The sequence below is a fragment of the Muscardinus avellanarius genome (genome assembly GCF_963383645.1).
Source record: "Muscardinus avellanarius genome assembly, chromosome: 4".
Classification (NCBI taxonomy): Eukaryota; Metazoa; Chordata; class Mammalia; order Rodentia; family Gliridae; genus Muscardinus; species Muscardinus avellanarius.
In genome coordinates, this window is record NC_137789.1 from 3,366,684 (window position 1) to 3,393,536 (window position 26,853).

The 26,853-nt window shown below is 52.6% G+C and overlaps 1 protein-coding gene across 3 annotated transcripts in view; it reads left to right on the forward strand.

Annotated features, from left to right (window-relative positions):
- AGO2 (argonaute RISC catalytic component 2) overlaps positions 1-26,853 on the forward strand; it is a gene marked incomplete at both ends in the record, with an annotated part of 94,612 nt that overhangs the window by 49,669 nt on the left and 18,090 nt on the right. For 2 of the 3 annotated variants that reach the window (XM_080694703.1, XM_080694704.1), the window contains 8 exons: positions 13,037-13,157; positions 17,941-18,122; positions 20,230-20,366; positions 21,608-21,742; positions 22,751-22,838; positions 24,123-24,270; positions 24,920-25,039; positions 25,128-25,250. In XM_080694703.1, coding sequence (XP_080550829.1) covers positions 13,037-13,157; positions 17,941-18,122; positions 20,230-20,366; positions 21,608-21,742; positions 22,751-22,838; positions 24,123-24,270; positions 24,920-25,039; positions 25,128-25,250 — 1,054 coding nt within the window. Of the gene's footprint in view, positions 1-13,036; positions 13,158-17,940; positions 18,123-20,229; positions 20,367-21,607; positions 21,743-22,750; positions 22,839-24,122; positions 24,271-24,919; positions 25,040-25,127; positions 25,260-26,853 lie in introns of all 3 variants that reach the window. The other variant, XM_080694705.1, reaches the window with a different exon arrangement.

The following is a 26,853-nucleotide window of genomic DNA, read 5'->3' on the forward strand; positions in this document are numbered from 1 at the left end:
GGGGCTTGTTTGCTTTTTTAGATCACCTGTTTCAGTCTGTGTATTTTAGCTTATTATTGCTAAGGAATATTTTCTGCGGATGGGTGACTTGTTTTTCCCTCTTCCTTTATGATATTGGGTGATCTAGGCTTTGGCTAGTATGCACACAGCCGCTGCAGGTGCTCTTACTGGGGTCTTTTTGGGGACACATGCCTCCCTTTCTCAGATGAGTACCTGGGAGAGGCCCATCAGGTGCAGGTAGATGAGGTGAACCGCCCAAGTTGTCCAGAGCGGCGATGCCCGCGGCTCCCTCAGCCGTGCGCGGGGGCCAGCTGCTGCACGCCCTGGTCAGCGCCGGACAGGCCTCTGCGTGCCGCTGCCTTGGTGGTGGTGTGCTTTCTCACGGTGAGCTTAGTTTTCATTTCCCTGATAACTGATGAGTCGGAAACCTTTCCGTACACTCAGGTTCATACAGTCACGTAGTAGATAGCATTCTGCTGTTTCGAGTAAAGTGCCTGCTGGTCTTTTGCCTGTTTTACTCAGTCTTCCTGTGGACTTGTGCGAGGTTTAGTAGACTTGGGCTGCAGGAACCTGTTGGGAGTGTTTTCTCCAGTCGGAAGCCTTTCATAATAGTGTCTTTTAATGAGTAAACCTTTTTAGTCTTGTTGAGGTCAAGTGTGTGAATATTCAAAGATGGCTGCTAGATTGTGTGTCCTTTCAAGGAAATTTTTGTCTATAAAGGTCGAAAAGATAGTTTCCTGCCCTCTTGGAGAGAGTTACCATTTTGACTTGTTCCCTTCAAGTCCGTGCTCTGTCCTGAGTTGACTCAAGGTATGGTGTGAGGTAAGGGTCTTTGGAATAGATTTTTCTGAACCGGCCTTAGCAGCCCGTACCTGTAACCCCAGCTATTTGCGAGACAGAAGTAACGAGATCACAATTTTGAGGCCAGCTTGGATGACTTAGCAAAATGAAATAAGGGGCTGAGAGCGCAGCTCGCTGCTAGAGCACCTGTCTGGAGCTTGAGTCCCAGGCGATGCTCGGTGTAGGGAGGAGACGGCTGCTTTTCCGTTGATTTATCGTAGTGTCCCTGAAAGGGGGGATAATCGATTGTGCATGTGTGGGTCCATTTCAGTAACTCGTGGTCTTGAAGTGGTGGCTCTATGGTAAATCTCCTAGTTCTTCACGGTTGCTTCGGCTCTTGTGGACTCTGTGCTTTTCCTACTAAGTAGATTAATAAACAGAAACAGTTGCTGGGTGGGTGGTGCAAGTCTGTAATCCCGGTACGTGGTAGGCTGAGACAGGAGGACTGCAGGGTTGAGACCAGCCTCAGCAACTTAGCAAAATAAAAAATAAAGAGGACTGGGGTATAACTTAGGTTTAGAGTACCCTGGGTTCAATCCTATATAATCCCCCGACACACGCCCGTGCGCGCGCGCGCGCGCGCGCACACACACACACACACACACACACACACACACACACACACGGGAAACAACTATCCAATTTCTACCAGAAAGCTTCTTGGAATTTTAAATTGTGATTTCTTTTAATTTAAATTTTTTAAAATTTTTAATTATATTTATTTATTTATTTTGCAGTACTGGGGATGGAACCTAGGGGCATTCTACTTCTGAGCTATACCCCCAGCCCTATTTTTTATTCTTTATTTTGAAACGGGCTCACTGAGTTGCAGAGGGCCTCACTAAGTAGCCGAGGCTGGCTGCGAACTGCAATCCTCCTATCTCCGCCTCCCAAGTGCTGGAATTACAAGTGTGTGCAACTCCAACCTGGCGCTCTGAGTTCTAAAGATGATGTTCTGTGATGCTAATAATATCTGAAAGCTTTTTTCAAGAACAGAGAGTAACCACTAATGAGTATGGAGGGTTTTTGGGGGTGGTGATGAAAATACTTTGAATTTAGTTTGTAGTGATGCTAATATACCACGTCATTGAACTGAACCCCCCCGGGCCTGGGAGTTGAAACCTGGGGCACTCTACCTCCAAGCTGTGCCCCCAGCCTTTTGTAATTTTTTTTTTGTTTGTTTGTTTTTCCATTTTGAAATAGGGTCTCCTAAAGTTGATAGAACTGTTCTGATCTGCAGCCCTCTTGTCTCAGCCTTCCAAGGCTGAGGTTACAGGTGGGGGGCCACTGCACCCAGCTGAGATGCCCACCTTTAATGGTGGCTTTGATGTTTATATAACGGTATCTTAACAAAGAAGTTACAATTTTTCATTATTTTTGAATTAAAATGTATTTTCTTTCCAGCTTATAATATGTCTTACTTCTTTTATGTCCTTAATGCAGGGAATAGGAAACCCAGCAGCATGCTGCCTGTTGGTAGAGTGGTAAAGTGTGGTCCTAGACAGAGGAATGCCCTAGAGCCCTTTTATCTGGCGGGGATTTCCTGTCCTAGTTTGTTGAGAATTATCTTCAAAAGTAAGTTGAGTTCTGCCGGGTGTGGTGGGCACACTTGTAATCCCCGCGCTTGGGAGGCGGAGACAGGAGGATCGCGCTGGTTCGGAGCCAGCCGCGCTGGCTTAAGAGACCCTGTTTCCACATAAAAAAGTTAAAAAATAGGTCTGGGAGTGTAGCCCGTGGGAGTGTATCCCGGAGGTAGAAGGGCTTCCAGGAACCCCAGTACCACAAAAACAAACAAACAAAAAAAAAAGTAAGTTGAGTTCTGACAAGTGCCTTTTCTGCATCTGCTGATGAGATGGTAGTTTGTTTGTTTTTACTCTCACAGGGTGAGTTGGGTTCATGTCTGGATGGGAAGTCAGCCATGCGTTCCGGAGAGCTGTGGCTGTTGTTTCTTTGCCGTGCTGGAGTGAGTGTGTTAGTGTCTTGGTGGCACTTTTTGTGTCCGGGGACACTGGTTTGTAATTTCCTTCTTTTGTCAGGCTGTTGGTATCAGGGTTAGTGGCACCATTCTAAGCTGCCAGGGGAAGGGTGAGATCTGTGTAACTCCTTAAGCGTTTGATGACCTCTGCCGCTGCAGCTGTCTGGCCTGCCCTTCTCTTTGTAGGAAGTGTTTCTTCTCATTTAGTTTCTGTGTCAGATGCCAGTCACTGTGCAGTTTTCTTCTGGTTTCATTTTCTGTCAGTTTTGGTACTTTGGCAGAAAGTTGATGGTCGTATTTGATTAATACTGTAGGAAAAACCTCCGTTTCAGTCTTCATATTTCAAACTTGGGTTTCTTTCTTTTCTTTTCTTTCTTTCTTTTTTTTTTTTTTTTGGTGGTATTGGGGTTCCTGGAAGCCCTTCTACCTCTGGGCTACACTCTCAGACCTATTTTTTTTTGGGGGGGTGGTATTGGGGTTCCTGGAAGCCCTTCTACCTCTTCTACCTCCGGGCTACACTTCCAGACCTATTTTATGTATTTTTTTGAAACAGGGTCTCTTACGCCAGCACAGCTGGCTTCGAATGTGCGCGATCCTCCTGTCTCCGCCTCCCAAGTGCAGGGATTACAAGCGTGCGCCACCACGCCCGCCTAGGTTTCTTTCTTTTCCATCAAGTTTGCTAGGTATTTTTAATTCTTCACATTTTTTCCAGAACTAACTTACTATTTTGTTGAATTTTCTGTTTTTGCTTCTGTTGTTGTTTTTTGTTTTTCTGCTCTGATATTTATTTCTTCTTCCTACTTACCTTTTAGGATTAGATCATCTTTTTTTTTTTTTTTTTTGGACTGGGGGTGGAACCCAGGGGCTAAGTAGCTGAGGCTGGTTTCGAACCTGTGCGATCCTCCTGTCCCAGCCTCCCAAGCGTGGGATGACAAGCGTGTGCCGGCATGCCCGGCTAGACCATCAGTTTTAAACCTTTCTTCTTTTGCAACACATTTAAGACAGTGAGTTACCCTCTAAGTGTGGCGTCAGCTGTAGCCACAAAATTTGATATCAGGTCATTTTAGTCTTCATTAAGTGAAATATTTGCCTCACAATTTCTTTAGCCAGTGGGTTTGTCGAGGTGTACTGCTCCATTTCTAAGTATTTGGGTTTTTTTAACCCCATTGACACTGCTTTTTGATTTAGTTTTTGACGGTCAGAGCACACACTGTGTAAGAGTGCAGTCTTGAGCATGAGCTCTCTGTGAACACGCCGCCACATGAGAAGGCTGTTGGAGCTGTCGGCTGTGGAGGTCCATGAGTTCAGGTGTGGGTATTTGATATTATTAGTTCAGTCCTTAATAGCCTTTAAAAACTTTTTTTTGCCAAGTATAATATAGATATTTTTGATTCTCTCTGATGTGTTCTGTTTATACCTTTTGTATTTTGAAGCTGTGTAATTATGTCTTAATGATAAATTGGCTCTTTTATTATTAGGAAGTATCTTTACATCTTATAAAGTTATTTCCTTTGATTATTAGTATAGCCTTATGGATATTATTACCCTTACTGCTTTATTTATCTTTTTGTGTGTGTGTGTGTGTGTGTGTGGTATTGAAGATGGAACCCCACGGTCATTCTACCTCTGAGCTACACCTCCCAGACCTTTTTATTTTTAGTTTGAAACAGGGTCTTGACCTCAAACCTGTGATCCTCCTATCTCAGCCTCCAAGTCCTGGGCTTACGGCTGTGCACCACCATGCGCAGCCAACTTCTCTCCTTTACTCTTTCTTGCGAGTGTTCGTATTTCCTTTGGTGCTGGGGATTGGACCAGGGTTGCATGCATGCTGAGCAAGCGCCATGGCTGAGCCACATCCCCAGACCACTCTTGGGTTTTTATAACTCTACAGATACTAGTGTTTCTCTAGTCTTCTTTGTCTTAATGCTGTGACTCTGTATACAGTGTTAAGAGTTGTGTAGTATTATAATCTCATTCCCCTGCCATCCTTATACTAGTGTTATGTATTTTATGTTAGAAGCCCCACAGTAAAATGCTGTCATTTTTAAGCAGTTAAGAAAAAATGGTTGCTTACCCACATTTTTTTTTTTTTTTTTTTTTTTTTTTTGGTGGTACTGGGGGTGGAACCCAGGGGCTTTCTACCTCCGGGCTATACTCCCAGACCTATTTTATATTTTATTTGGAAACAGGGTCTCACTAAGTTGCTGAGAGCCTCACTAAGTAGCTGAGGCTGGCTTTGAACCTGTGCGATCCTCCTGTCTCAGCCTCCCAAGCGTGGGGATGACAAGTGTGCGCCACCACGCCCAGCTTGCCCACATATTTACTATATTACATGGTGTTTATTTGTCTTTGTTTGCAGTGGCCGAGATTGAACCCAGGGTCCTGTGTATACTAGGCAAGCACTCTGCCACTGTGATGTAACTTTAGCTTTCCCCTGGTGTCTGACGAAATGTCTGTCACAATTCTTTACCCCGTATTGAGAGTGTGTGCGTGAGAGAGAGAGAGATAGGAGAGAAAGTGTTGGAGATTGAACCTAGGGTCATTGCTCCCTCCAAGCTACACCCAGCCTAATTTTTCTGTTTTTATTTCTTATGGAAACAGAATCTCTCTAGGCTGATGAGAGGCTCCCTCAGACCCGGGATCCTCCTGTGTTACCTCTCAAGTTCTGGGATGCGCGTGTATGCCCCTGTGCCCAGCTCTTCTTCATATTTAAAAATTTGCTTTTCTGGCCGGGCGTGGTGGCGCACGCTTGCAATCTCCACACTTGGGAGGCAGAGACAGGAGGATTGTGCAGGTTCGAAGCCAGCCACACACTCTGGCTTAGGAGACCTGTTTCCAAATAAAAATGTAAAAATAGGTCTGGGAATGTAGCCCGGAGGTAGAAGGGCTTCCAGGAACCCCAGTACCACCAAAAAAATAAAAAAATAAAAATTTGCTTTTCTGTTATCTGACTTTGATGTGCCTAAGTTTGATCCTCTTTGTGTTTCCCTTCTTGATCCTCTGTTTTGGGGATTTGTATGTTGTTGTGTATTATGAGTAGGGCTCTCCTCTGCAGACCTGCCGTTCCATGTACACTAGACCATGTGACGTGGATTTGGGGTCGGTGCGATTACAGGTAAAGAAGCAAGGCCCCGCTGCCTTTGTTCAGCGAGTGTCTCGTTTGCATAGTAACTTCTCTAGAATGTTCTTTCTCATCCTTTGCGTTCTCTGATGGCACGCACCATCTTTTTTTTTCTTTTTTTCTTTTTTGTGCTACTGGGGTTCCTGGAAGCCCTTCTACCTCCGGGCTACACTCCCAGACCTGTTTTATGCTTTTTTTTTTTTTTTATTCTTTGGAAACAGGGTTTCTTAAGCTAGCACAGCTGGCTTTGAACATGCGTGGTCCTCCTGTCTCCGCCTCCCAGTGCGGGGATTACAAGCGTGCCCCACCACGCCCGGCCTCCCCATCCTTTGACTCCTGTTCCTGTCACTTTCTTGATGACCTAGAATTATCTTTGTACCAATAGCAGGTTTCCTGGGGTGGTCCTGTGCCAATTGCATCTTGTGGGTCATCCCAAGGTCTGTTTTTGTTGTGACCGGCTCTATCTAAGCTTAGATTACACATGGGCTTTCCTGGCTTACATACACACACAGTGATACCAGTAATACCACCCCCAGTACCGGGGGTCGAGCCTACGGCCTCACACATGCTAGGCACGCACTCTACCACTGGGCCACATCGCTAGTCCTAATTTTTTGTCTGTTACCTGGTTTTTTTGTTTGTTTCTTTGTTTTTATTGGTGCAATGTATTCATACATCATAATGGTATAAAGAAAATACTTTTGTAGACATACATGCACACATTGCCCAGTCAGCCCCTACCCGATCCCCACCCCGTTCCCTCCCCAACCCTCCTTCCCATGCTTGGTTTAGTGGTTGACATCTAGCATTATAGCAATTTATCCAAAATTAAAAATGATAATCTCACATAACAGTTTCATTTGTCTGATACCAAGCTTTTGATGACTTAAAGATAGCATTTCAATATTTCTTTTTGCTTTCTTTCTTACCAGAGAATATTTTTTTCTTTCTTTCTTTTTTTTTTAGTGAAACTATCATACATTTATTTATTTATTTTTCAGAAAGAATCTATCCTGATATGGAATATGGACTCTAGATACCCAAAACAATCTCGAAGAAGAACAAAGCTAGAAGATGTATATTTTCTGATTTCAAACCATATAAAGCTACAGTAATTGAAACAGTGTAGTACTGTTCTAAAGGCAGATATATAAACCATTGGAGTTAAATAAAAGCCTAGAGATAAATTCTTCCATATACTGTCAAGTTATTTTTGACAAGGTTTCCATGAACATTTGGTGGAGGAAATACTAGTCTTTTAACTATATATTGTTGAAAAATAATAATTACATGAAAAGGAATAAAATTGGACCCTTACCTAACACCATATACAAATATTAACTCAAAATAGATAAAAGACCTAAATATAAATCTTAAGACTATAAACTTTTAGAAGAAAATCTGGGTCATAAAACCTCACAACATTGAAATTGGCAGTGATTTCTTGGATATGATTTCAATGGCACAGGCAACAGAAGGGTATACAAACTCCCTAAAAAATAAAAAAATATTGTATATCCAAAGACAATGTAAACAGAGTTAAAAGTTACTGATAGAATGGGATAAAATATTTCCAAATGCTATATCTGAAGGTATATTAATATTCCAACTAGAAATCCTAAAAATTAACAACAATAAAAGCAAACAATACCATTTAGAGATAGGTAAAAGACTAACATAAATAATGAATCTCCACAGATAACCAATCTTAGTTGTCTGTTGGAGGGAAAATCTTGTTTCTCTGTTTCTGGTGTGTGTTACCTATTTCTTCTTTGTAGTTAATCTCTTTGAGTATTTTCTCTAGTGCTGGTTTTGAAGACATAAATTCCTTCAGTTTCTGTTTGTCATGGAAGCTTCTTATTTCCCCATCAAATTTGATAGAAAGTTTTGCTGGGTAGGAAATTTTTGGCTGGAAGTTGTTTTCTTTTTTTTTTTTCTTTTTTTCTTTTTTTTTGCGGATCTGGGGATGGAACCCAGGGGCATTTGACCTCCGAGCTACACCCCCTGCCCTATTTTTTATTCTCTATTTTGAAACCGGGTCTCACTGAGTTGTAGAAGGCCTCACTAAGTAGCTGAAGCTGTCCGCAAACCGCGATCCTCCAGGTCTTAGCCTCCCTAATGCTGGGATTACAAGCGTGTGCCACCACGCCCGGCTATTGGAAGTTGTTTTCTTTCCGAGTTTGGAATATGTTACTCCAAGCCCTTCTGGCTCTCATGACTTGGTTTGGGAAGTCTGGAGTGATTCTAATTGGTTTGCCTCTGAATGTCACTTGACCCTTTGTTTTTGTTGCCTTCAAGATTCTCTGCTTGGCTTCCACATTGGTCATTTTGACAATTATGTGGCGTGGGGATCCTCTTCTCCGATCCTGTCTAAAGGGAGTTCTTTAAGTTATCTGGACCTGTGTATCGACCTTTTGCTCTATGTTTGGAAAATTTTCTGCTATTACTTCCTTGAAGAGATTGTTGATCCTTTTGGTTTCACCTTCTTTTCCCTCCTCTGTTCCAATTATTCTTAGGTTAGCTCTCTTAAAATGGGCCCATATTTCTTCAATGTCAGATTCCTGCTGTCGGATTTTTTTTTCTATATTAGAAACTATGCGTTCGTTTTTTGAACGATCATGTAAGAGTGAGATTCTATTCTCCATGTGGTCTAATCGGTTGTTTGTGCTTTGAATTGATGCCTTTACTTCATTAATTGCATCCTTTATCTCTTTTTGGCTCTCTCTGAATTCTTTTCGAAACACCTCTATTATTTCTACAGTTATTTTCCTGATTTGATCTTCTAGAAATCTCTGAATTTCTGTTTTATCGGGTTCTGATGTTGTGGGGTTGTGGGCATTCATTGCTCCATTGTTATTCCTCTTTCCCATGATTTAGGAAGTTTGTGCCTTCTCTGGGTTCTTCCCTTGGGTCACTATGACTTCACTTAAGGTGTTCTGGATCTCGAGTCTGTGGTATCTCAGTCACCACTACTCCTTTACTGGGTTGTATGGCAGAGTCTCAGACCCAAGGAGTCAATTGAGGCTGCTTTAGACCATGGGGGGGGTGCCAGGTTGGGCGTTCTCCTATGGTGTTATATCTCTGCTACCGCCACTCCCCCACTGGGTCAAGTCCCTGGTAGTGCAGTACTCGGATTTCTCCTCTAGGGGCCATAATTTGACTCACTATTGTTGAGTGCGTAGACGGAGCTTTCGTGGAGTCGGTGAATTCGCTGCTGCTGCCGCCGGTGCCAATATGGGACCGCTGCCACTCCCTCGGCCGTGAGGCTGGCGTATTTCTTCTCTGGTTTTGAGCTCCGCTCTGAGTTCCTGCAGGGTGTGCTGAGCCCAGCCTCTGGGAGCTTTAGATGCTCCCTGAGCCGAGAAATCTCCCGAATTCCTCCCGGCTGATCCGCAGCGGCTCACCTTGGCTCACTGTCCGCCACTCCTCTCTGGAGCCTGGTGGGCTGTTGAGTGTGTTAGTCTGGAGCCGTCTGGTGAGTTTGCCGCTGCCGCCGGCAGTAAAGGGCTGCTGCCGTGTCCTCGGGCGTGAGCCCAGCTTATCTCCTCTCTGGTTCTGAGTTCCGTTATGAGTTCCCCTCCTCTCTGGAGCCTGGTGTTACAAGGGAAAATGGCGTCCGCCGCTTCGCACCGCGGCTCTGGCTGCAACACTGCGGTCTGGTTTCTTTCTGGTGTCTCGTTTTTCCAGCCCTCTTTTTTTCTGTCCCTTGTAATTACTTGTTTGTTTGTTTGTTAGCTGTTTTGAACAGTATGTTGAGAGAGCCCAGTTGCTGTCTCTTCCAGTACCTTTCCTAGAAATGCCTGCCTGTTTGCCACTCTGGATTCCACTCTGTGTCTGCCTGGGTGGACCTGAGGGCTCTCCAGGGCTCTCAATTCCTGGGTTGGGCTTTGGAAGCTGCTACAGGGCCAGGATACTAGAAAGAATATGGGACTAAAGCCCTGCGGTCCCTCCCTCAGCAACTGCCTTCCATGCTGCCTGGGTCTTAATGCCAGAGACAGCTGTTCTGTCTTCTTCTATAGCTGCAGGGCAGGAGGTGGGGCAGTCCGCACCACTGCACCATGGGAGCACAGAAGCAGGCTGATTGCGTGGCGGGCTGGTGCTCGTGGGGAGAGCACTTGGCTGCAGTATTGGTCCTGATTACACTCTTCGAAAGTGACAGAAGGCCCAGGCCTCAGTCCCTTTACCTGTAAAGCTACGCTGTCGGGCTTGTTCAGCGTGCTCAGGACAGTCGAGAGGACCCGAGGTCCTTAAAGACACCCTCTCTCAAAGTGTGTTTCTGAACAGAAACTATGGGGACAGCTGGACGGCGTTCTCTACTGAGTCTTTCTAGATCTTTTATTTCATCTGATTCTTTGTGACTCTCCAAAAATACTTGTCCGTTGGCTTTTTCCTTTGCTGGGACTGTGCTCTCTAGGTCTGGGGTGTGCTCTGGGAGCTGCAACAGAGGCAGGCCAGGCAGGCGGGCTTCTGGGGCTCCAGGCCGGCAGCTTGACCCTGTCCTCTGTCAACACCGCACATAGGAAGCCTGGTTTAAGGCTCTGCCTCTGGCCCCACAGAAGGCTGCAGGCGACCATCGTGGGCCTGTGTGGACTGGACTGCTCACTCCTGCCGTCCCCCCCACCCCCCACGAGAGCTGGGTGTAATGACGCAGTCCTAAGTCCTATAATACCAGTGCTTGGGAGACTGAGACAGAATGATCACAGGTTCAAGGCCAGTCTCAGCAGCAAATAGCAGCACTGTCAGCAAACTAGTATGAACTTGTTTCAAAACAAAAATATTTTTTTAAAAGGACTGAGGGTTCATCTTGGAGCTCGGAGGTAGAATGCCTCTTGAGTTCAAGCCCCAGTGTGAAGCAAAAAGAAGAGGAAGGAAGGAACTTCCAGAAGGTTGGCAGAGACCAGCAAGCTCATAGGGAGCAAGCATACTGGCTTCTCTAGACTTGCCGACACGTGTGCCCGGTGCGGCAGCTCCCCTGGGGACCAGGAGCAGACCTGGAGACCGGCCTCCGGGGGCAGGGAGGCCTGGGTGAGGGGCTCTGCGTGGGGGTTTGGCAGGCACAGGTGTCGGGCTTTGTCTTCCTGCTCCTGTCTGCAGGTTGGACCCACTCTGTCGCACGTGCCCTGCACAGGGCGATGGGAAGCGGGCCTTCTGTCTCTTGGACTCTGGACCCTTAGCGAGGTCGGAGCAGGAATTTTATATTTTGCACAATTTAATTTTATTCTCTTTGGAGGGAGTCTGAGGATTGAATCCCAGGGTTTCACCCACCTTAGCAAGTTCCAAGCTAAACCCCCTAGCCCCTTACCACCATTTTATTTTATTTTTATTTATTTATTTATTTATTTTTTTTTTTTGTGTGTGTGTGTGTGTGTGTGGTCCTGGGGATAGAACCCAGGGGCCTTTTACCTCCAGGCCATACCCCCTACCTATTTTATATTTTATTTGGAAACCGGGTCTCACTAAGTTGCTAAGAGCCTCACTAAGTAGCTGAGGCTGGCTTCGAACCTGTGTGATCCTCCTGTCTCAGCCTCCCAGCGCTAGGATTACAAACGTGCGCCACCACACCCGACTCCTTGCCACCATTTTAAAAACAGAGAGAGGATTCCCTGGCAAGCGTGTGGGCGCCGGCTGTGCTCAGGCACGAGGGCATCCTGTTTCAGGCTTGGTCAGCTGAGTGACCACCCGTGATAACAGCTAAGCTTCCAGTTTCTCTTACTTTCCATGACAGCACCTTCTGTCCCTCCCAGCGCCTCTGGAGTCTGGGGTTACCATCTCAGCAGTGTGATGCCTGGCGGCCGGCTCTCTGCAGGCCCCCATGCAGCAGGGCTCTGCGGCCCATTGGGGTGACACTTGCTCCTTCTCTCACCAGTGTCTTTCTGCCCCGCTACGCCCGGCCCGGGGCGAGCCCTGGCCACCCTGGCCCCTGGCTGGCTCTTGCCAAGAGCTGGATTCAGCTCAGGACAGTATGCACTAGCAGAGGCGCTGCCCCATGGTGCGCCCCTGTCCTTTCTCTGAACACAGGGTGCCCCAGCTCAAGTTGGTGAAAAGCACCCGTCCTCTGTCTGGAGTTGTGTGGAGTCCGCCCGGGGCAGGCAGAGGCGGCTGCTCGGCTTTGCTGTCTCTGACCTTGGTACCCAGCAAGCGCAGCTTAGAGGAGTGAAAGTTACCAGGACTTGGGGTTTCGGAGGTTTCCTCGGGCTGGCCCCTGGCAGAGGGCTGTGTCTGTTACAGCACAGCGTCTGAGAGGGGAAGGCGAGAAGGGGCTCGCGTATGTAGGCCCAGGACCACGCCGGAGCCCCTCCCCGCCGGGCTCCACCTCTGCCCCTTGCTGAGTTGGGTCAGGGATCCGAGCTGTAATAGCACTGCGTGCGAGAGGCCGCAGCCGGCGAGTGGGTTGCAATGGCTGGAACCACCTGCGAGCCAGGAGAGAGGTGCCCAGAGGTGACCTTGAAGCAGAGGGCCAGGGGTGAGGGGTGAGCCTCTGAGCCCGCAGGGTGCTGGGGACCTCAGCCGGGGACAGAGAGGGCAGGCCGAGGCCTCGACTCCACCGCACATGGAGGAGCAAAGCCGCGCAGCGTCTCAGCTGCGTACAGTGGCGGCGTCTATTCTGCCCGTGGCCACAGGTGCTCTGGGGTGCGCCAGAGCGGGCTGGGTGGCTTTGAGGTCAGGTCCAGGCTTTTGTGCTGGAGCCCAGGTGGAGGTGCCAGCGCAGGGGCACGCCTTAGCGATCCCAGGAGCAGCAGGAGCCCTCGCCGAGCCCTGCACCCTGCGCCAGCGCGGCAGAGCCCCGTGGAGCCACCCTTGGAGTGAGAACCCGCCAGCGGCTTCCTCGCGCCTCTGCGAGCGCTGGATGCTCTAGAGTATCAGTCGTCTGCCCTGCGCTGCACGCTGCGAAACTCTCGAGTGTGTCTGCCTCTGTTTCTCTCTCCCTTGCTCCATAGGTGAGCAGGCACAAACCCGGCAGGTTCTAGGTTGAATCATTACCCAGGCGTAGAAATCATGTCACTGAAAGGAAGCCTGGGTCCCAGGAACTTTCCTGAAAACCAGTGTCCGAAAAATGTCTCCCCTGATTTTCTTGACATTTTCCCTGGTCTTTATTTCAGGGAAATCGTGGAACATATGGTCCAGCACTTTAAAACGCAGATCTTTGGGGATCGGAAGCCAGTGTTTGATGGAAGGAAGAATCTTTACACGGCTATGCCCCTTCCAATCGGGAGGGATAAGGTGAGCCGCAGATTCGGTGAGTGTGTCTCAGTGACACTCAAGCAGGCTGTGAAGTTAATCACTCCTCTAATCATACAGCGTATCAGCCGCCTAGGGAAGGGGCAGCGGGCGGCCCATGTGTTTCCTCCTGAGACCTGTCAACACTGTCTTGCGTGTGACGTGGTTTGCCATGAGAGCAGGCTGAGTCTAACCAGAGCGCACGCTCCAAAGTTCAGGCCACAGCCACCGCCAGGCAAGGCCTGTGCACACGCGTGTTCACTGGCAGCTCAGTGGTGACGTTTGCCTCGCGAGTGTGAGGCCCTGGCTTTGAACTCCAGCACCCCCCACTACAGTGCTCACGCAGGGCGGGGCCGGCATGAAGGCGAGGTGTGCCTTCTGCTGTAGCCAGAGAGCCAGCCGGAATCAGAGCAGGAAATGGGTGAACCCGGGAGGGCTGCAGGAGAACGTTGCCGTCTTTCATCACCTTTATCTTTCCTGTGGCTTTATTTAAGAATTAATAAAGTTTCTGCCCAAAAGCCATCACTTATTGGCACCATCTTTAAACAGATGTGCTGTGCCAAGGTGACAGTGGGCATTCTCCGTAGGTAGAGAGAGAGCAAAGCCCAGCTCAGGAGTGACCTTTACACATTCTCTTAACAGACACACAAACCCAGCAACTTACGGGAAAGCACCAAATGCCCCTCCTTGGGTCCCCTGTGGCGCCTTGAGCGCCCGAGGAGAGCGCAGGGCTTTCAGGCCGTCAGGGATGCATGTTCGGGGAGGAAGGGGCCCTGCACGCTGTTGCAGACAGGAATGTGCTTGTGCATGCTAATGACAAATCAGCACGCTCCGCCGACCCCAGCCGTCTGCGTCTCCAGCGGCCCGGCAGCCTCCGAGCTCTGCAGCGCTGACTGCAGGGAGCTGCGCTGTGGCGGAGTGCAGGCGGGTCACCAGACACGACTCTACAGCGGGGTCTGGTCGCACGGTGCCTCCAGCGTCCCCAGACATGTGTGGGTGTCACTGGCAGGCCAGGGTGATGGGCAGAATTCCCAATCAAAGGGACTGCCGGGGCTGCATGCACAGCCACTGAGCAGGAGCGCCCTCTGCAAAGGAGCATGCTGTGAATTTGAGATCCATGGATCTTAAAGTTTTCTGTTTAATTTGCACATTTGCTTACATTTGCTTTTGTTTAAAACTATATAAGATAGGAAAGCGTAAGAAGTGTATTCACAGCTTTGTTCGTGTGTGAAGTGTATTCACAGCTTAGTTCTAGTCAGCCACTGGGAGGGGCAAGAGGAGTTTTCCTTAAGAAGGGAGGGGTCTCGGTATTGCAGATGCGTGACTGTAAGAGTAGATCTGGCCCGCCCTTCCTGGTGGTGGGACTGGGCGAGCCGGGTTGGCTCAGGTCCAGGGGCGCCTCCTCGGTGCTGGGGGACATGGCCCTGCGGCTCTGCTGGGTGCCAGCCCCCAGGGGCTGCCTCTGATCCCACGTCACCTGAGCAGCGAGAGTGTGAAGCACCTGGTCCCCCTGCCCGGGACGTGACGTGGCGGCACCCTGCAGAGGCCCATCCTGGCCCAGTCCAGAGCGGTTGGATGCCCATAGCCCGTCCTGCACGCAGCTGGTGCCCAGGTGGGCACCCAGTGCTCCCTGAGTCCTCCCAGACCTCTCGTCCTCTTGATGAAAGCCTCAAGGCCCCAATAGCTCAGAGAAGCTGGGCACAACCCATGCCTCTAGCCATGCCCTTCCCGCCTGTTTGCAGGGCACTGCCACCGAGTGTTCACAGGCCAGAAGGAAGCCCCGTCTGCACGCTGGCCAGGGCCCTGGTGCAACGTGCGTGGGCAAAGAGCCATGTGTGGGCTTCTCTCCTGGCACCCTCTTCCTTTCACATTGTATGTCGTGGGAGAGGGTCTGGGATGTGGGGGTCTCTCCAGACCCCCTTGACCTCCAGGACACGCTCGCCTGCTTGCCTCTCCCAGCCCCTGCTGTTAGGGCTGCGAGACCCCATAGGCTCCCTGCCCACACCCTCCCTGGTGGAGTCGGCGCAGACCTAGAAAGGCATGTGAGTTGTCCTGAGGCCCCGGCGCCTGCTCAGACGCCCTGGCCAAGGCTGGTTTCGGCGCCAGCCCTTTGGAGGGGCAGTGGCCCGCTTTTCCTGAAGATTGGTGGCTGCACAGTCCCTTGAGGCCTGGGTGCAAACAGGACATGGCCTGCATGGCCTGTGGCCCGGAGCCCTGCAGCTGTTGCTCTGCCCGGCCCGGCCGGCACGGGGGTTTGACCCGTCCCCGGGGCCCAAAGGGCCCCGGCAGTGCCAGCCTGCCTGCCGGCACCAGTGCTAGCACTCCTCCCGTGCTCATGGGGCAGGGCCCCACTGGCCTTGGCGGGCAGCTAGTTCTGGGCAAGGACCTGGCAACGCAGGTGCTTCTGCGCTCTTGCTGGCTCTCTGGGTGCATGCACGGTGCCTCCGTGGTCTTCAGAGTGGGGCTTTCTCCTGCTTCGTGTGGTAGTTGTGCAGTGGTATAAAGCAGGAATCTCCCCTCACCACCGGACTGCCGCACCCCAGGGATTTCTAAGCGGAGTTGGGGGACTGGCGTCCAGTCTCCTGGAGACGCTGACTGGCTGCGGTTTCTCCCTCCCCCGGCCTGGTTGCTGCCGACTGCCATTTTCAGTTGTCCATCTTCAGAGAATGGCAGTCGTGGGGTCCCTGTGACGCAGGCAGCCCCCTGCGGCATGCAGGGGTGTTCCGAGAGACCAGCCACCTGCCCAGGTCAGGCGCAGTGATGTGCTGGGCCCAGGGTGGCACCTGGCGTTACTGAGGCCCCGAGGCCGGGGTGCCCTGGCATGTGGCAAGCAGCCTGGATGCAAATGAGGCCTGCCCTTTGGAGGGCGCCGCGCCACTCTGCCCCGTGGTGACATTTTGCTGAAGTCCCCACCCACCCTGAGCTGTGGCGGTGGAGGGTGTAGTTGAGCCTGGACGGACACTGCAGGTATTTCTGTGGGGCCAGAAAAAGGCTGGACTGGACGATATTTAAGAACATATTTTGAGCCAGGTTCGATGGCACATGCCTATAATTTCAGTATTTTGGAGACTGAGACAGGAGGATCACAGGTTCGAGGCCAAACTCAGCAACTTAGACTCAGCAATTTAGCAAGACCCTATTTCAAAAGTTTACAAAAGGGCTGGAGTATAGCTCAGCAGTAGAATCCCCAGTAACAAAGGGGAAAGGAGTGTGAATGTATTTTGGTATAGGAAAGGTGTCTCTTGGGATAGCCCCTCAGGTTTGATTGTAGAGGCTTTTTTTTTTTTTTTTTTTTTCCAGTACTGGGGATGAAACCCTTCTCCAGGCTACACTCCCAGACCTATTTTATATTTTTATTTGGAAACAGGGTCTCTTAAGCCAGTGAGGCTTTGAACCAGAGCGATCCTCCTGCCTCCGCCTCCCAAGCGCAGGGATTACAAGCGTGCACCTGTCCACTGTGACTTAAGTTCTCACCTAGAGGAGTAATGCCACGATCCTGCGTGCCTGCTCTCCACGCCAGGCAGTCTCTGGCATTAGGTGGCTTGTGTGGGACTTGGAACATCGACCTCTGCTCTGCTGCGGTCTGTGCAGCACCCCTGGGCGTGGGCAGTTTTGAAGGATCACACTGGGTGTCCTTGTCTGGCTGCTTCCCCTTCTCCCTCTCTGGTGCTGGCAGCCTCTGCAGCCTGGAGGGCACGCCTTTCCACAGCTCCTGTCTGCAGGTGGGCCTCTGCACCCTCCGGGGAAGGCTGTTGGGTGTGGCGGAACCTTAGTGCAACAAGATAGTGCGGGGGCAGGGGACGAGCAGGAAGACGCTCCCACCTGGGACCCGGGAGCGCGGCAGCACCATGGGGCTGCTCCTGAGCAAGGGGTGGCAGGTGGGCCGCACAGGAGCTCCTGGGGGCGGGAGCCGAGTGAGGGATGGTGGGATGCAGGGATGGAGTGAGCAAGTGTGCTGGGGGCTGGTGCGGGGTAGGGTGAGACTGCTTTCAGGCACTGCTGTGGAGAGGGAGGCCTTTGGCACCAGCAGCAGCCGGCCTTGGTGCGGCCGGCTCTGCCTGCGCACAGTGCTGTGGCCTCGGGCTAGTGGTTCAGTCTGAGTGAGTATAGAATCAGTCAACAGAGTCTCCCTTGCTGGGATTTCTGGGCACTTACGGTAACGTGCAGCCCTGGCCTGTCAGGTGGCTGCTCTGGACCCTCTGGGCAGCGCAGGAGCGGAGGGTGGAGCTCTGTGGCAGCACCGTGAGGGTCTGTGCCCGCCACATTCAGCGCAGGGGCAGCCCCTAGCCACCTGGCTGCGGTGCTCAGCCCAGGTGGAGTGAGCAGGTAGGAGGCTGGCCTCTGTGGAGCCCTCTGGGCAAGTGAGGGGGACCCCAAGACCCAGGGGGAGAGTCGGGGGTGCCTGCTCTAGACCACCATTCCTCACGTGGACCACTGGCCATACATAGCTTTGTGAGTGTGAGTTCATTAAAAGTACTTGGGAGGCTGAGACAGGAGGATCACAGGTTCATGGCCAGCCTCAGTAACTTAGTGAGATCCTGTTCCCAAATTAAGAAATTAAAAAATGGGGTTTGAAGTGTAGCTCAGAGGTAGAACGCCCCTGGGTTTAATCCCCTAACACCGCAACACACACACACACACACACACACACACACACACACCCGCACACACGCAGTGTCAGTGAAGTTTACAAGTTGGGGCTCGTGGTCACGTTGCCTGCGCTCGGTAGCCACGGTGGCGGCGGGTGGCTAGGCGCTGGGGAGTGACCGTGTGCTCTGCCTGGCAGGTGGAGCTGGAGGTCACACTGCCAGGAGAAGGCAAAGACCGCATCTTCAAGGTGTCCATCAAGTGGGTGTCCTGTGTGAGCCTGCAGGCGCTACACGATGCGCTTTCGGGGCGGCTGCCCAGTGTCCCCTTCGAGACGATCCAGGCCCTGGACGTGGTCATGAGACACCTGCCTTCCATGAGGTGAGGCGCACGGGCCGGGGCGGCGCTCCGGTGCTTGCCCCAGGTGACTGAGGAGCCATCCTGCCCAGAGAGTGGGTGGGGGGCGCTGGCCTTGGGTCGTCCGTGAAGATGAACCAACGAGGGTGACACGGCGTAGCGCACACACTGAGCGCCGCGTGCCGCCCGAGCACTTGGAGGTGGAACCCCGTGTGCTGGTCCCGTGCGGGCCTGGGCGGCAGCGCGGGGTGTCCCTCTCCTGTCAGGCCTGGCCTGAGACCGCGCCTGGCCCGGTGTGCCCGGAGGAACCTTCTTTGTGGCTTCTCAGGCCGGGCGAGCTGTAGACACCAGGTTCCAGTGCCATTCTGTGGGGTTACCTGGTTGCCAGGGCTGCTGCGCCTATCCTTGCCAGCAAGGGGGCGGGAATTTAATGGCTCCTCACTTGACCAGTTGCTGGGCCGAGGGCTGTGCTGACTTCCCGTGGGAGCCGGACCTCCCGCCACATTCAGCCTGGGTCCTCACCCGCTGCCTCTACACACTGGCACACAGTAGGGCCTCAGGAGCATGGATGCAGAAACCTGCCCAAGGCTGAGTCCACGCTGACCGCTCCTGGGCCAACAGCGCTGTTGTCGTGAGAGGGTGCCCTGACGCCAGCCACCCTTGGGTGGAGAGGAGACCCTGGTGTCCCCAGCGTCGGCCCAGTGGAGGGGACTGCATCCAGGACCACTGTCACTCATGATGGACCCACAGAAGATATTCATTGCTTGGAGCTACTTAAGGGGCAGGCGGGCACAGAGGGAGTAGAAGATGGTAGCCAAGCTGTTGTTGATTTTTCTTTTCTTTTTTCTTTTTTTTTTTTTTTTTTGACGGTACTAGTGATGGAACCCAGGGGCATTCTACCTCCGAGCTACAACCCCAGCCCTATTTTATTCTTTACTTTTGAAACATAGTCTCACTGATTCTCAAAGAGCCTCACTAAGTAGCTGAGGCTGCCTGTGAACCCGGATCCTCCCGTCTCAGCCTCCCAAATGCTGGGATTCCAAGCGTGCGCCACCACGCCCGGCTTGTCATTGGTATTTCTAATTGAGTGGCCACAGAAGTTTTTCCTTTTGAATTCCTTTGAATTATTATTTATATTAATTTCACAATCAGGGAGGAAATAGCTTTTTTTTTTTTTTTGTGGTACTGGTGATGGAACCCTTTATTTTATATTTTTTATTTGAAAACAGGGTCTCTTAAGCCGGCAAGGCTGGCTTCGAACCTGTGCAATCCTCCTGTCTCCACCTCCCAAGCGTGGGGATTACAAGCGTGCACCACCATGCTTGGCAATAGTTTTTTTTTTTTTTTCATTTTGGAAAAACAACAGAAACAGAGGCAGACACATTTCAGGTAGAAAATGAAAAGAACCAGCTACATGGTCCTATGAAGAGCGCGCCCATCTGTGATCAGGCACTGCTAGACGGCGCCCTCTCCCTCGGCGGCAGGGTGATGAGCAGGGGCTCCTCCCGGGTGGCTGGGCGCTCAGGCAGCCGGCCGCAGGCGAGACTGCCTGGAGGAGATGTTCCCGGCTCAGGCCGCACTCCATAAAAGGAGCCGAGAAAGGCTGAGAAAGAGCCTGGGCACACCCCTCAGCCAGGGGTCCAGGGCGGCGGATCTCCCCGAGGCCTGGGCCGTCCAGTCCACCTGCCTTGGCACGCAGCAAAGGCCACGTCCACCCACCCCACGCCCCACACAGCCCTGTGGTGCACGGACGGGCCAGTGCACACAGGTGCTTATAGCACAAGGGCAAAGCAAGTGTGCTGACTGCAGGACACGGGAAATACCCAGCCAGGCGGCTCTCGGCAGGAGCCACGCCTGTCCCAGCTCAGCCCCGTCTCTGGAGACCCGCGACGCGGCTGCGCACATGAGCTGGAACCACCGTGCATCCCGAGCCAGTTCACTGCGCTGAGTGCAGTAATGTCACCCCCATGCGGTGTGTTAGGCCCACTCACTGTTGCTACTGCCGGGCCCCGTCCACGGGGCTGCTGGACCTGTGCTGGCCAGTGCAGTAAAGAGACTGGGCGGCCAGGTGGCCTGCCGCCCAGCGGGCCCGGCCCTCTGGCTCACGTCCGATGGCCGTCTGTTGGTGCAGGTACACCCCCGTGGGCCGCTCCTTCTTCACCGCGTCCGAGGGCTGCTCCAACCCTCTCGGTGGGGGCCGGGAGGTGTGGTTTGGCTTCCACCAGTCCGTCCGGCCATCTCTCTGGAAGATGATGCTGAATATTGATGGTAAGCCCAGCATGGGGCCTGACTGCGGGTGGGGACACACGGAGGGCCCTGAGGCCCTGGGGCCTGATTGCGGGTGGGGACACACGGAGGGCCCTGAGGCTGTGGGGCCTGGACTGGGGCAGTGGTTCTCAGGTCTGCAGTGAGCTTCTGGCGGGCCCTGAGCCTGAGCTGCTTCCACCAAGGCCTGGGTGCTGCTGGGCTGTGCCCGGCTCCCTCCCAGATGTCTCCTGGGTGCACACATGCGGCCCCTTGGCAGGGCCCACCCCGCCCGGCCGCCCTGTGGGCTTCCTTCCTGGGTTTGGGTGATGCTGCCTTTGCCCTGCCTGGAGACACTGGGTTTCTGCTTTGCCTTGGACTCCCATTTCACTGCCAAGGTCAGAGGGGAAGGCTCCTTATTTAGGAGTTAGGCACTATGAGAAGTCTAGAAAGGCCTGGAACTTTTATCTTGCTCAGATATACTTTCATTGAAAAAAGAGAGAATTAATCTGGATGTGGTGGCGCACACTTGGAATCCCAGCATTTGGGAGGCTGAGACAGGAGAATTGTAGTTTGAAGACAGCCTCTGCTACTTAGTGAGGCCCTTTGCAACTCAGTGAGACTCTGTTTTAAAACAAAATATTAAAAAATAGGGGTGGGGGTGTTGCTCAGAGGTAGAATGCCCCTGGGATCCATTCCAAGTACTGCAAAAAATAAATAAATAAAACAGAGGAAAGGCCAATCTGAGAAATACCCATACTGGAAAGCAGTCAGAACCCTGCACATCCACAGCCGCGGCTGCCGTGATTGGTTGGGCTTTGCCTTTTTTTTTTTTTTTGTGGGTCTGGGGATGGAACCCAGAGGCATTCCAAGCTACACCCCCTGCCCACTTTTTTATTGTTTATTTTGAAACAGGGTCTCACTGAGTGGCGGAGGGCTTCAGTAAGTAGCTGAGGCTGTCTGCGAACCACCATCCTCCAGTCTCAGCCTCCCAAATGCTGAGAATACAAGCTTGCACCACCACACCTGGCTGGGCTTTCCTTTTTTTGCTAAGTAGGACTTAGCCTTTGGCGGGGCAGGTGCCTGGTCTCCTCGGGCTCAGTCCCTCACCTGGAGGGGACCCTGGCCCTAGGGGGGCCCTGTGGCCTGAGAGCGGAGGCCAGGCATCCTGGCCGGTCCTGGGCCTGGTCTGGGGCCTCCACTCCAGCATGGCGTCCCAAGCCTTGCGCAGCCCCATCGAGCTTCTCTCCTCCTCCTGCCCACAGTGTCAGCGACCGCGTTCTACAAGGCACAGCCTGTGATCGAGTTTGTTTGTGAAGTTTTGGATTTTAAAAGTATTGAAGAACAACAAAAACCTCTGACAGATTCCCAAAGGGTCAAGTTTACCAAAGAAATTAAAGGTAAGGAGCCGCCCCAGCGCCTCCGGCCCGTGAGTTCTCCTTCCCCCATGTGCAGAGGGAGGCGGCCGTCAAGTAAATAGTTACTGAGAAGCTTGAAGCCTGTTCCACAGAGCGGGAACGATGGCTTTCTAGAGAACGGTAACTGTCCGGTGGGCTGCGCGTGTCTAAGAAGGCCGCCGGGCGGGTGGCAGAGGGAGGCTGCTCCCCCAGCAGGTGTGGCCGGGTTCCTGTCCGCCCACCGGGGCGGCCCCGGGCACCCCCCCTCTGAAGGCAACCGAGGGGCCCTGGTGTTGCCACACTGGTCCCCTGGGGAGTGGAGGCCTCGTGCTCGCCCTGAGCCCCAAGGCTGCTCATGTCTGTAGACACCGTGCCTTAGGTTTTGGCCACATTTCCCAAGTGAAAGGCACCCCCACAGGTGCGCTGGATCCGGCCTGGGGGGCCTGTGGGTCACCTCGGCGTTCCCTCCTGGGGGGCCTTACAGCTCCAGAGCCTACAGCAGGGTCTCTAGCCAAGGCTCTACGAGAACAGGCTCTCTAAAGTAGTGCTCAAGCCAGTACTTGGGAGTCGGAAACGGGGACTTCAGGTTTGAGGCCAGCCTTAGCAATTTAGGCCTTCAGTAACTCAGACCCTGTTTCCAAATCAAATATAAAAGGAGCCAGGTGTGGTGGTGCACCCTTGTAATCCCAGTACCGAAGAGGCTGGGATGAAGGACCGTGGTTTGCCGCCAGCCTCAGCTACCTGGTGAGGCCCCCTGCAACTTAGTGAGACCTTCCTTTAAAATAAAGAATAAAAAATTGGGCTGGGGGTGTAGCTCAGAGGTAGAAAGCCCCTGGACTCAGTCCGCAGCACCACACACACACACACACACAAATAAATAAAATAAAGAGGATGCTCCAGCGGCTTAGTGAGACCCTGTTTCCAAATTAAAAATAAATAAAACATATAGTGGAGCTCAGCGTGCAGACATTGAGTGGACAGCGACGCTGACCCCGTGTGCCGCGTCCCCAGGTCTGAAGGTGGAGATCACGCACTGCGGGCAGATGAAGAGGAAGTACCGCGTCTGCAACGTCACCAGGCGGCCTGCCAGCCACCAAACGTAAGAGCCCTGCTCTCGCCCCACTCTGGTCCCGCTGCCCCTCTGGCCTCCTGAAACAGGAGCCGCGATTCTCCTGGAAAGATTATTCTATTCTGATTTTATTTTAGTTTAGTTTATTTTTGGGTTCTGGGAGTGAAAAGGTATTGTACCTCCAAGTTATACCCTGGATCTTATTTGGAACCAGGCTCTCACTAAGTTGTGGAGGGCCTTGCTAAATTGCCGAGGCTGGCTTCAGACCTGCGATGCTCCTGTTTCAGCCTCCCATGTCTGGAATTACAAACGATCGTGCACCACCACACCTGGCCTGTTCTGTTTGTTTTTAAACGCCAATACTCTCTTATATGTGTCTTACTAGATCCCAGAGTTTACCTGATGGAAGACCTCACTTCCACCCTGTGGGGTAGGGTGGGCAGCGACTCCCTCACCCCCTCTGACTTTCTGCGGTGACGGCAGGGTCCTCCCCGTGTCATCAAAACTTGTGCTGGGTGCTGCCGGAGTTGGTCTCGTGCAACCTCTCTGACCGCGTGTGCCTTCTGCACGCTTGGTGTCTAAGGCCGTGACTTGCCGTCTCAGGGACACAGTGCCGTCAGAATGAACGTGTGCTCATTCTGGGGAAAGTGAATAGGTTTGGCTTCTGCTCGGGTCTCTGAGCCGTTGAGGGCTTGATGACATCGTGGTCCTTCTGTGGGAAGTGCCTCTCCTGTTGCTGGGCAGCGGAGATGACTAGTTACTCGGGGCCTCCCCCTCCCCTGGCAGAAGCCACAGCTGCTTAGGAGAGGCTGGGTCTCGATGCCCTGTCCCCGGGGCCCCCTCCCCAAGCATGGGGAAGGCCAGCCTTGGGCAAGGCCAGCGACACCACTCTGCTCTTGTCCTGTCCCGAAGGTCCTGGCTCCTGGCTCCTCTGGGCACTGGTCCTGGGCATGGGACTGACTTTCCGAATCACCGTGGTCCGTTGGGAAGCACACAGGCCTTTCTTTGTGGGTTCTGTCTGAGTCCTTTCTCTACTGTAGGTCTGTGGGTGGTTTGTGATGGCTGCGTCTCATGCATACGGCTATTCTTTATTCTCCTGCAGGCAGAGTCAGAGTCAAGGACTCTGGGCTAGTCCAGGTCCTCCAGGGGACAGGGCCTGGTTTCCAGCATCAGCAGTCCCTCCGAGCCTTCAGTGCCCACATCCCGCCCCAGGAAAGCAAGCGCAGATGCTCAGCTCTGGGCGAGGCCCGCGCGGTGCCGGGCTGGTCCCGGGGCCTGGGGTGTTCTGGCCTGCATCGCCTCTTTGCTCCCCAGGTTCCCGCTGCAGCAGGAGAGTGGGCAGACGGTGGAGTGCACGGTGGCCCAGTACTTCAAGGACAGGCACAAGCTGGTTCTGCGCTACCCCCACCTCCCGTGTTTACAAGTCGGACAGGAGCAGAAACACACCTACCTTCCCTTGGAGGCAAGTGTCCATCTGCCTGTGCGTCCGCTGTGAGAGGGAACCTGGCCCGGCCACGCAGTCTCCAGAAGCCCAGGGCCCAACTTCATCCTCTGCTGCTGGAGGTGCTGGGGCAAGGGAGCAGTGTCAGGCCTCGGTTTCCCCACTAAAAGAAAGGTGGGATTGGTGAGGACTGAAGGAGGTCAGGAGAACGCGCCCATGGGAGTCAGCGCCCAGCTCCTGGCGGCATTGTCCTGCACTTCTGGGCTGGCATTGAGTCTGTTTGAAACTTTTGTGGGAAAAGTTTGTGGGGAGACTAGTCAGCGCCCGTCACCCTCACTGGACGTCCTTCCGTCGCTCCCTTAGTACCTTGGCTTCTCTGTTCTCCAAGTCCTTTTCGTGGGCAGCTGGTTTTATGCACAGGCATTTCCGGCATGTGTCTGCTGAGGACCAGAGAGCCAGTAACCTCGTAGCAGGACCTGGCCGCGTGCCTGGCAGGCTGGAGTCCGGGCCGGGTGCACCTGTCTGTGTCAGGCCGGGCTTCCCTATTTAACAGGGAATTCTGCGTGCCCAAAGGTGGTAGCAGTGACCCCTCCTGCTCAGCTTCTCAGCCCCCTGCCTCCCTGGCTGCACAGGGCATGTGTTCACTTTCCCATCTTCATCTTCTGCCTAGGTCTGTAACATAGTAGCAGGACAGAGATGTATAAAGAAATTAACAGACAATCAGACCTCAACCATGATCAGAGCAACTGCCAGGTCGGCTCCTGATCGCCAAGAAGAGATCAGCAAACTGGTGAGTGTGTGTGTCCTGGCCGGCGGGCCCCACTCCGAGCTCTGGACAGCGCCGCCTGACCCCAGGCTCTCTTTTTCCCCTTTTCAAGATGCGAAGTGCAAGTTTCAATACAGATCCGTATGTCCGCGAATTTGGAATCATGGTCAAAGATGAGATGACGGACGTGACCGGGCGGGTCCTGCAGCCCCCGTCCATCCTCTACGGGGGCAGGGTAGGTGCGCGTCGGCGGGGTGGAGTGCGTGGCGCAGCGCCCTCGCCTCTGTGTGGCCCCCGGTCAGGTGCAGGTCTGCCTGAGCTGCGCGGTGAGCCCGGAGGCTTCACACACCCCCAACGGACTGGGGCTTCGGAAGGCTCTAGAGTGGAGTGGTCCCTTGAAAACTTGCTCTGAACTTTAGCTTTTGCTCTGTGGGCATTTGGTAGCAGGTGTAGAGTTTGGGTTTTATTTTGTATTTTTGGTTTTGGTGGCACAGGGAATCAAACCCAGGAGAAAGCTGGGCAAGCACCTGCCAGCAAGATACATCTTCCACCCTGTTTATTTTGAGATGGGGTCTCGCTCAGAGGCCCGGGCTGGCCTTGAACTTGAAATCCTCCCGTCTCAGCCTACCTAGTGTCTGAGACTACAGACGTGCGCCACTGAGCCTGGCAGCACTGCGGTTTTGTTCTTGCCAGTGTAACCTCGTGAAGTGTAGATGAGGTGTCTTGACCACTGAATGTGGCAGGGCTGGAGGACGGTCGCCACGTATCCTCTGCGGCGGGCCCGGCCCGGCTCTGGGCGATGCCTGCCTGCGCTTTGGGCAGGTGTCAGAGACACCGGCTTGCTGGCAGCCGCCCCTGGAAGGTCCCAGCTGGCTTTGTTCCCTTTTACCTGCCAGACTTGGAGCAAGGTGTGTTTTGTTTTTGCATTGCGAGGGTTCTTAAGCAGGCCTCAAGTTCTGCTTTTTAAATGTTTTAAACTCAGAGGATACAAAAACAATTTTTAAAACAGTTTTTGACAGCTGGGCATGGTGGCGCATGCTTGTAATCCCAGCATTCGGGAGGCTGAGACCAGAGGTTCGTGGTTCCCAGACAGCCTCAGCTACTTAGACCCTCTGCAACTCAGTGAGACCTGGTTTCAAAATAAAAGACTAAAAAATAGGGTTGGGGAGCTGGGCGTGGTGGCGCACGCTTGTAATCCCCCCCCCCCCCCCCGCGCGCTTGGGAGGCTGAGACAGGATCATATAGGTTCGAAACCAGCCTCAGCTACTTAGTGAGGCTCTTAGCAACTTAGTGAAACCTTTTTCCAAATAAAGTATAAAATAGGTCTGGGAGTATAGCCCAGAGGTAGAAAAAAAGCCCCTGAGCTCTACCCTCAGTACCACAAAAAATAAAAAATAGATTTTGGGGGGTAGCTCAGAGGTACAATGTCCCTGGGTTCTATCCCCACTACTGGAAAAAAAATTTTTTTGCAGTACTGGGGATTGAACTCAGGCGCATTCTTCTGAGCTATATTTCTAGGCCCGTGTAGTTTTTCTGTTTCAAAGTTGCTGAGCGTCTCACTACTTGCTGAGGATGTCCTTGAACCTGTGACCCTCCTGTCTCAGCCTCCCAAGTCCTGGGATTTCAGGTGTGCGCCACCATGCCCAGCTCCTATTTTATTTTTTATGCCGAGGGCCTCCCTAAGTAGCTGAGACTGGCCTTGAACCTGTGATCCTCCTGGCTCAGCCTCCCAAGTACTGTGTGCTCTGTTGCACATGGCTAAAGGCATTCTTCAGAGGCCTTTGTCCCAGCTCTCACCTGCCTGCGCAGGGACACTTGGCGTCCTCTTTCTCTGTTGC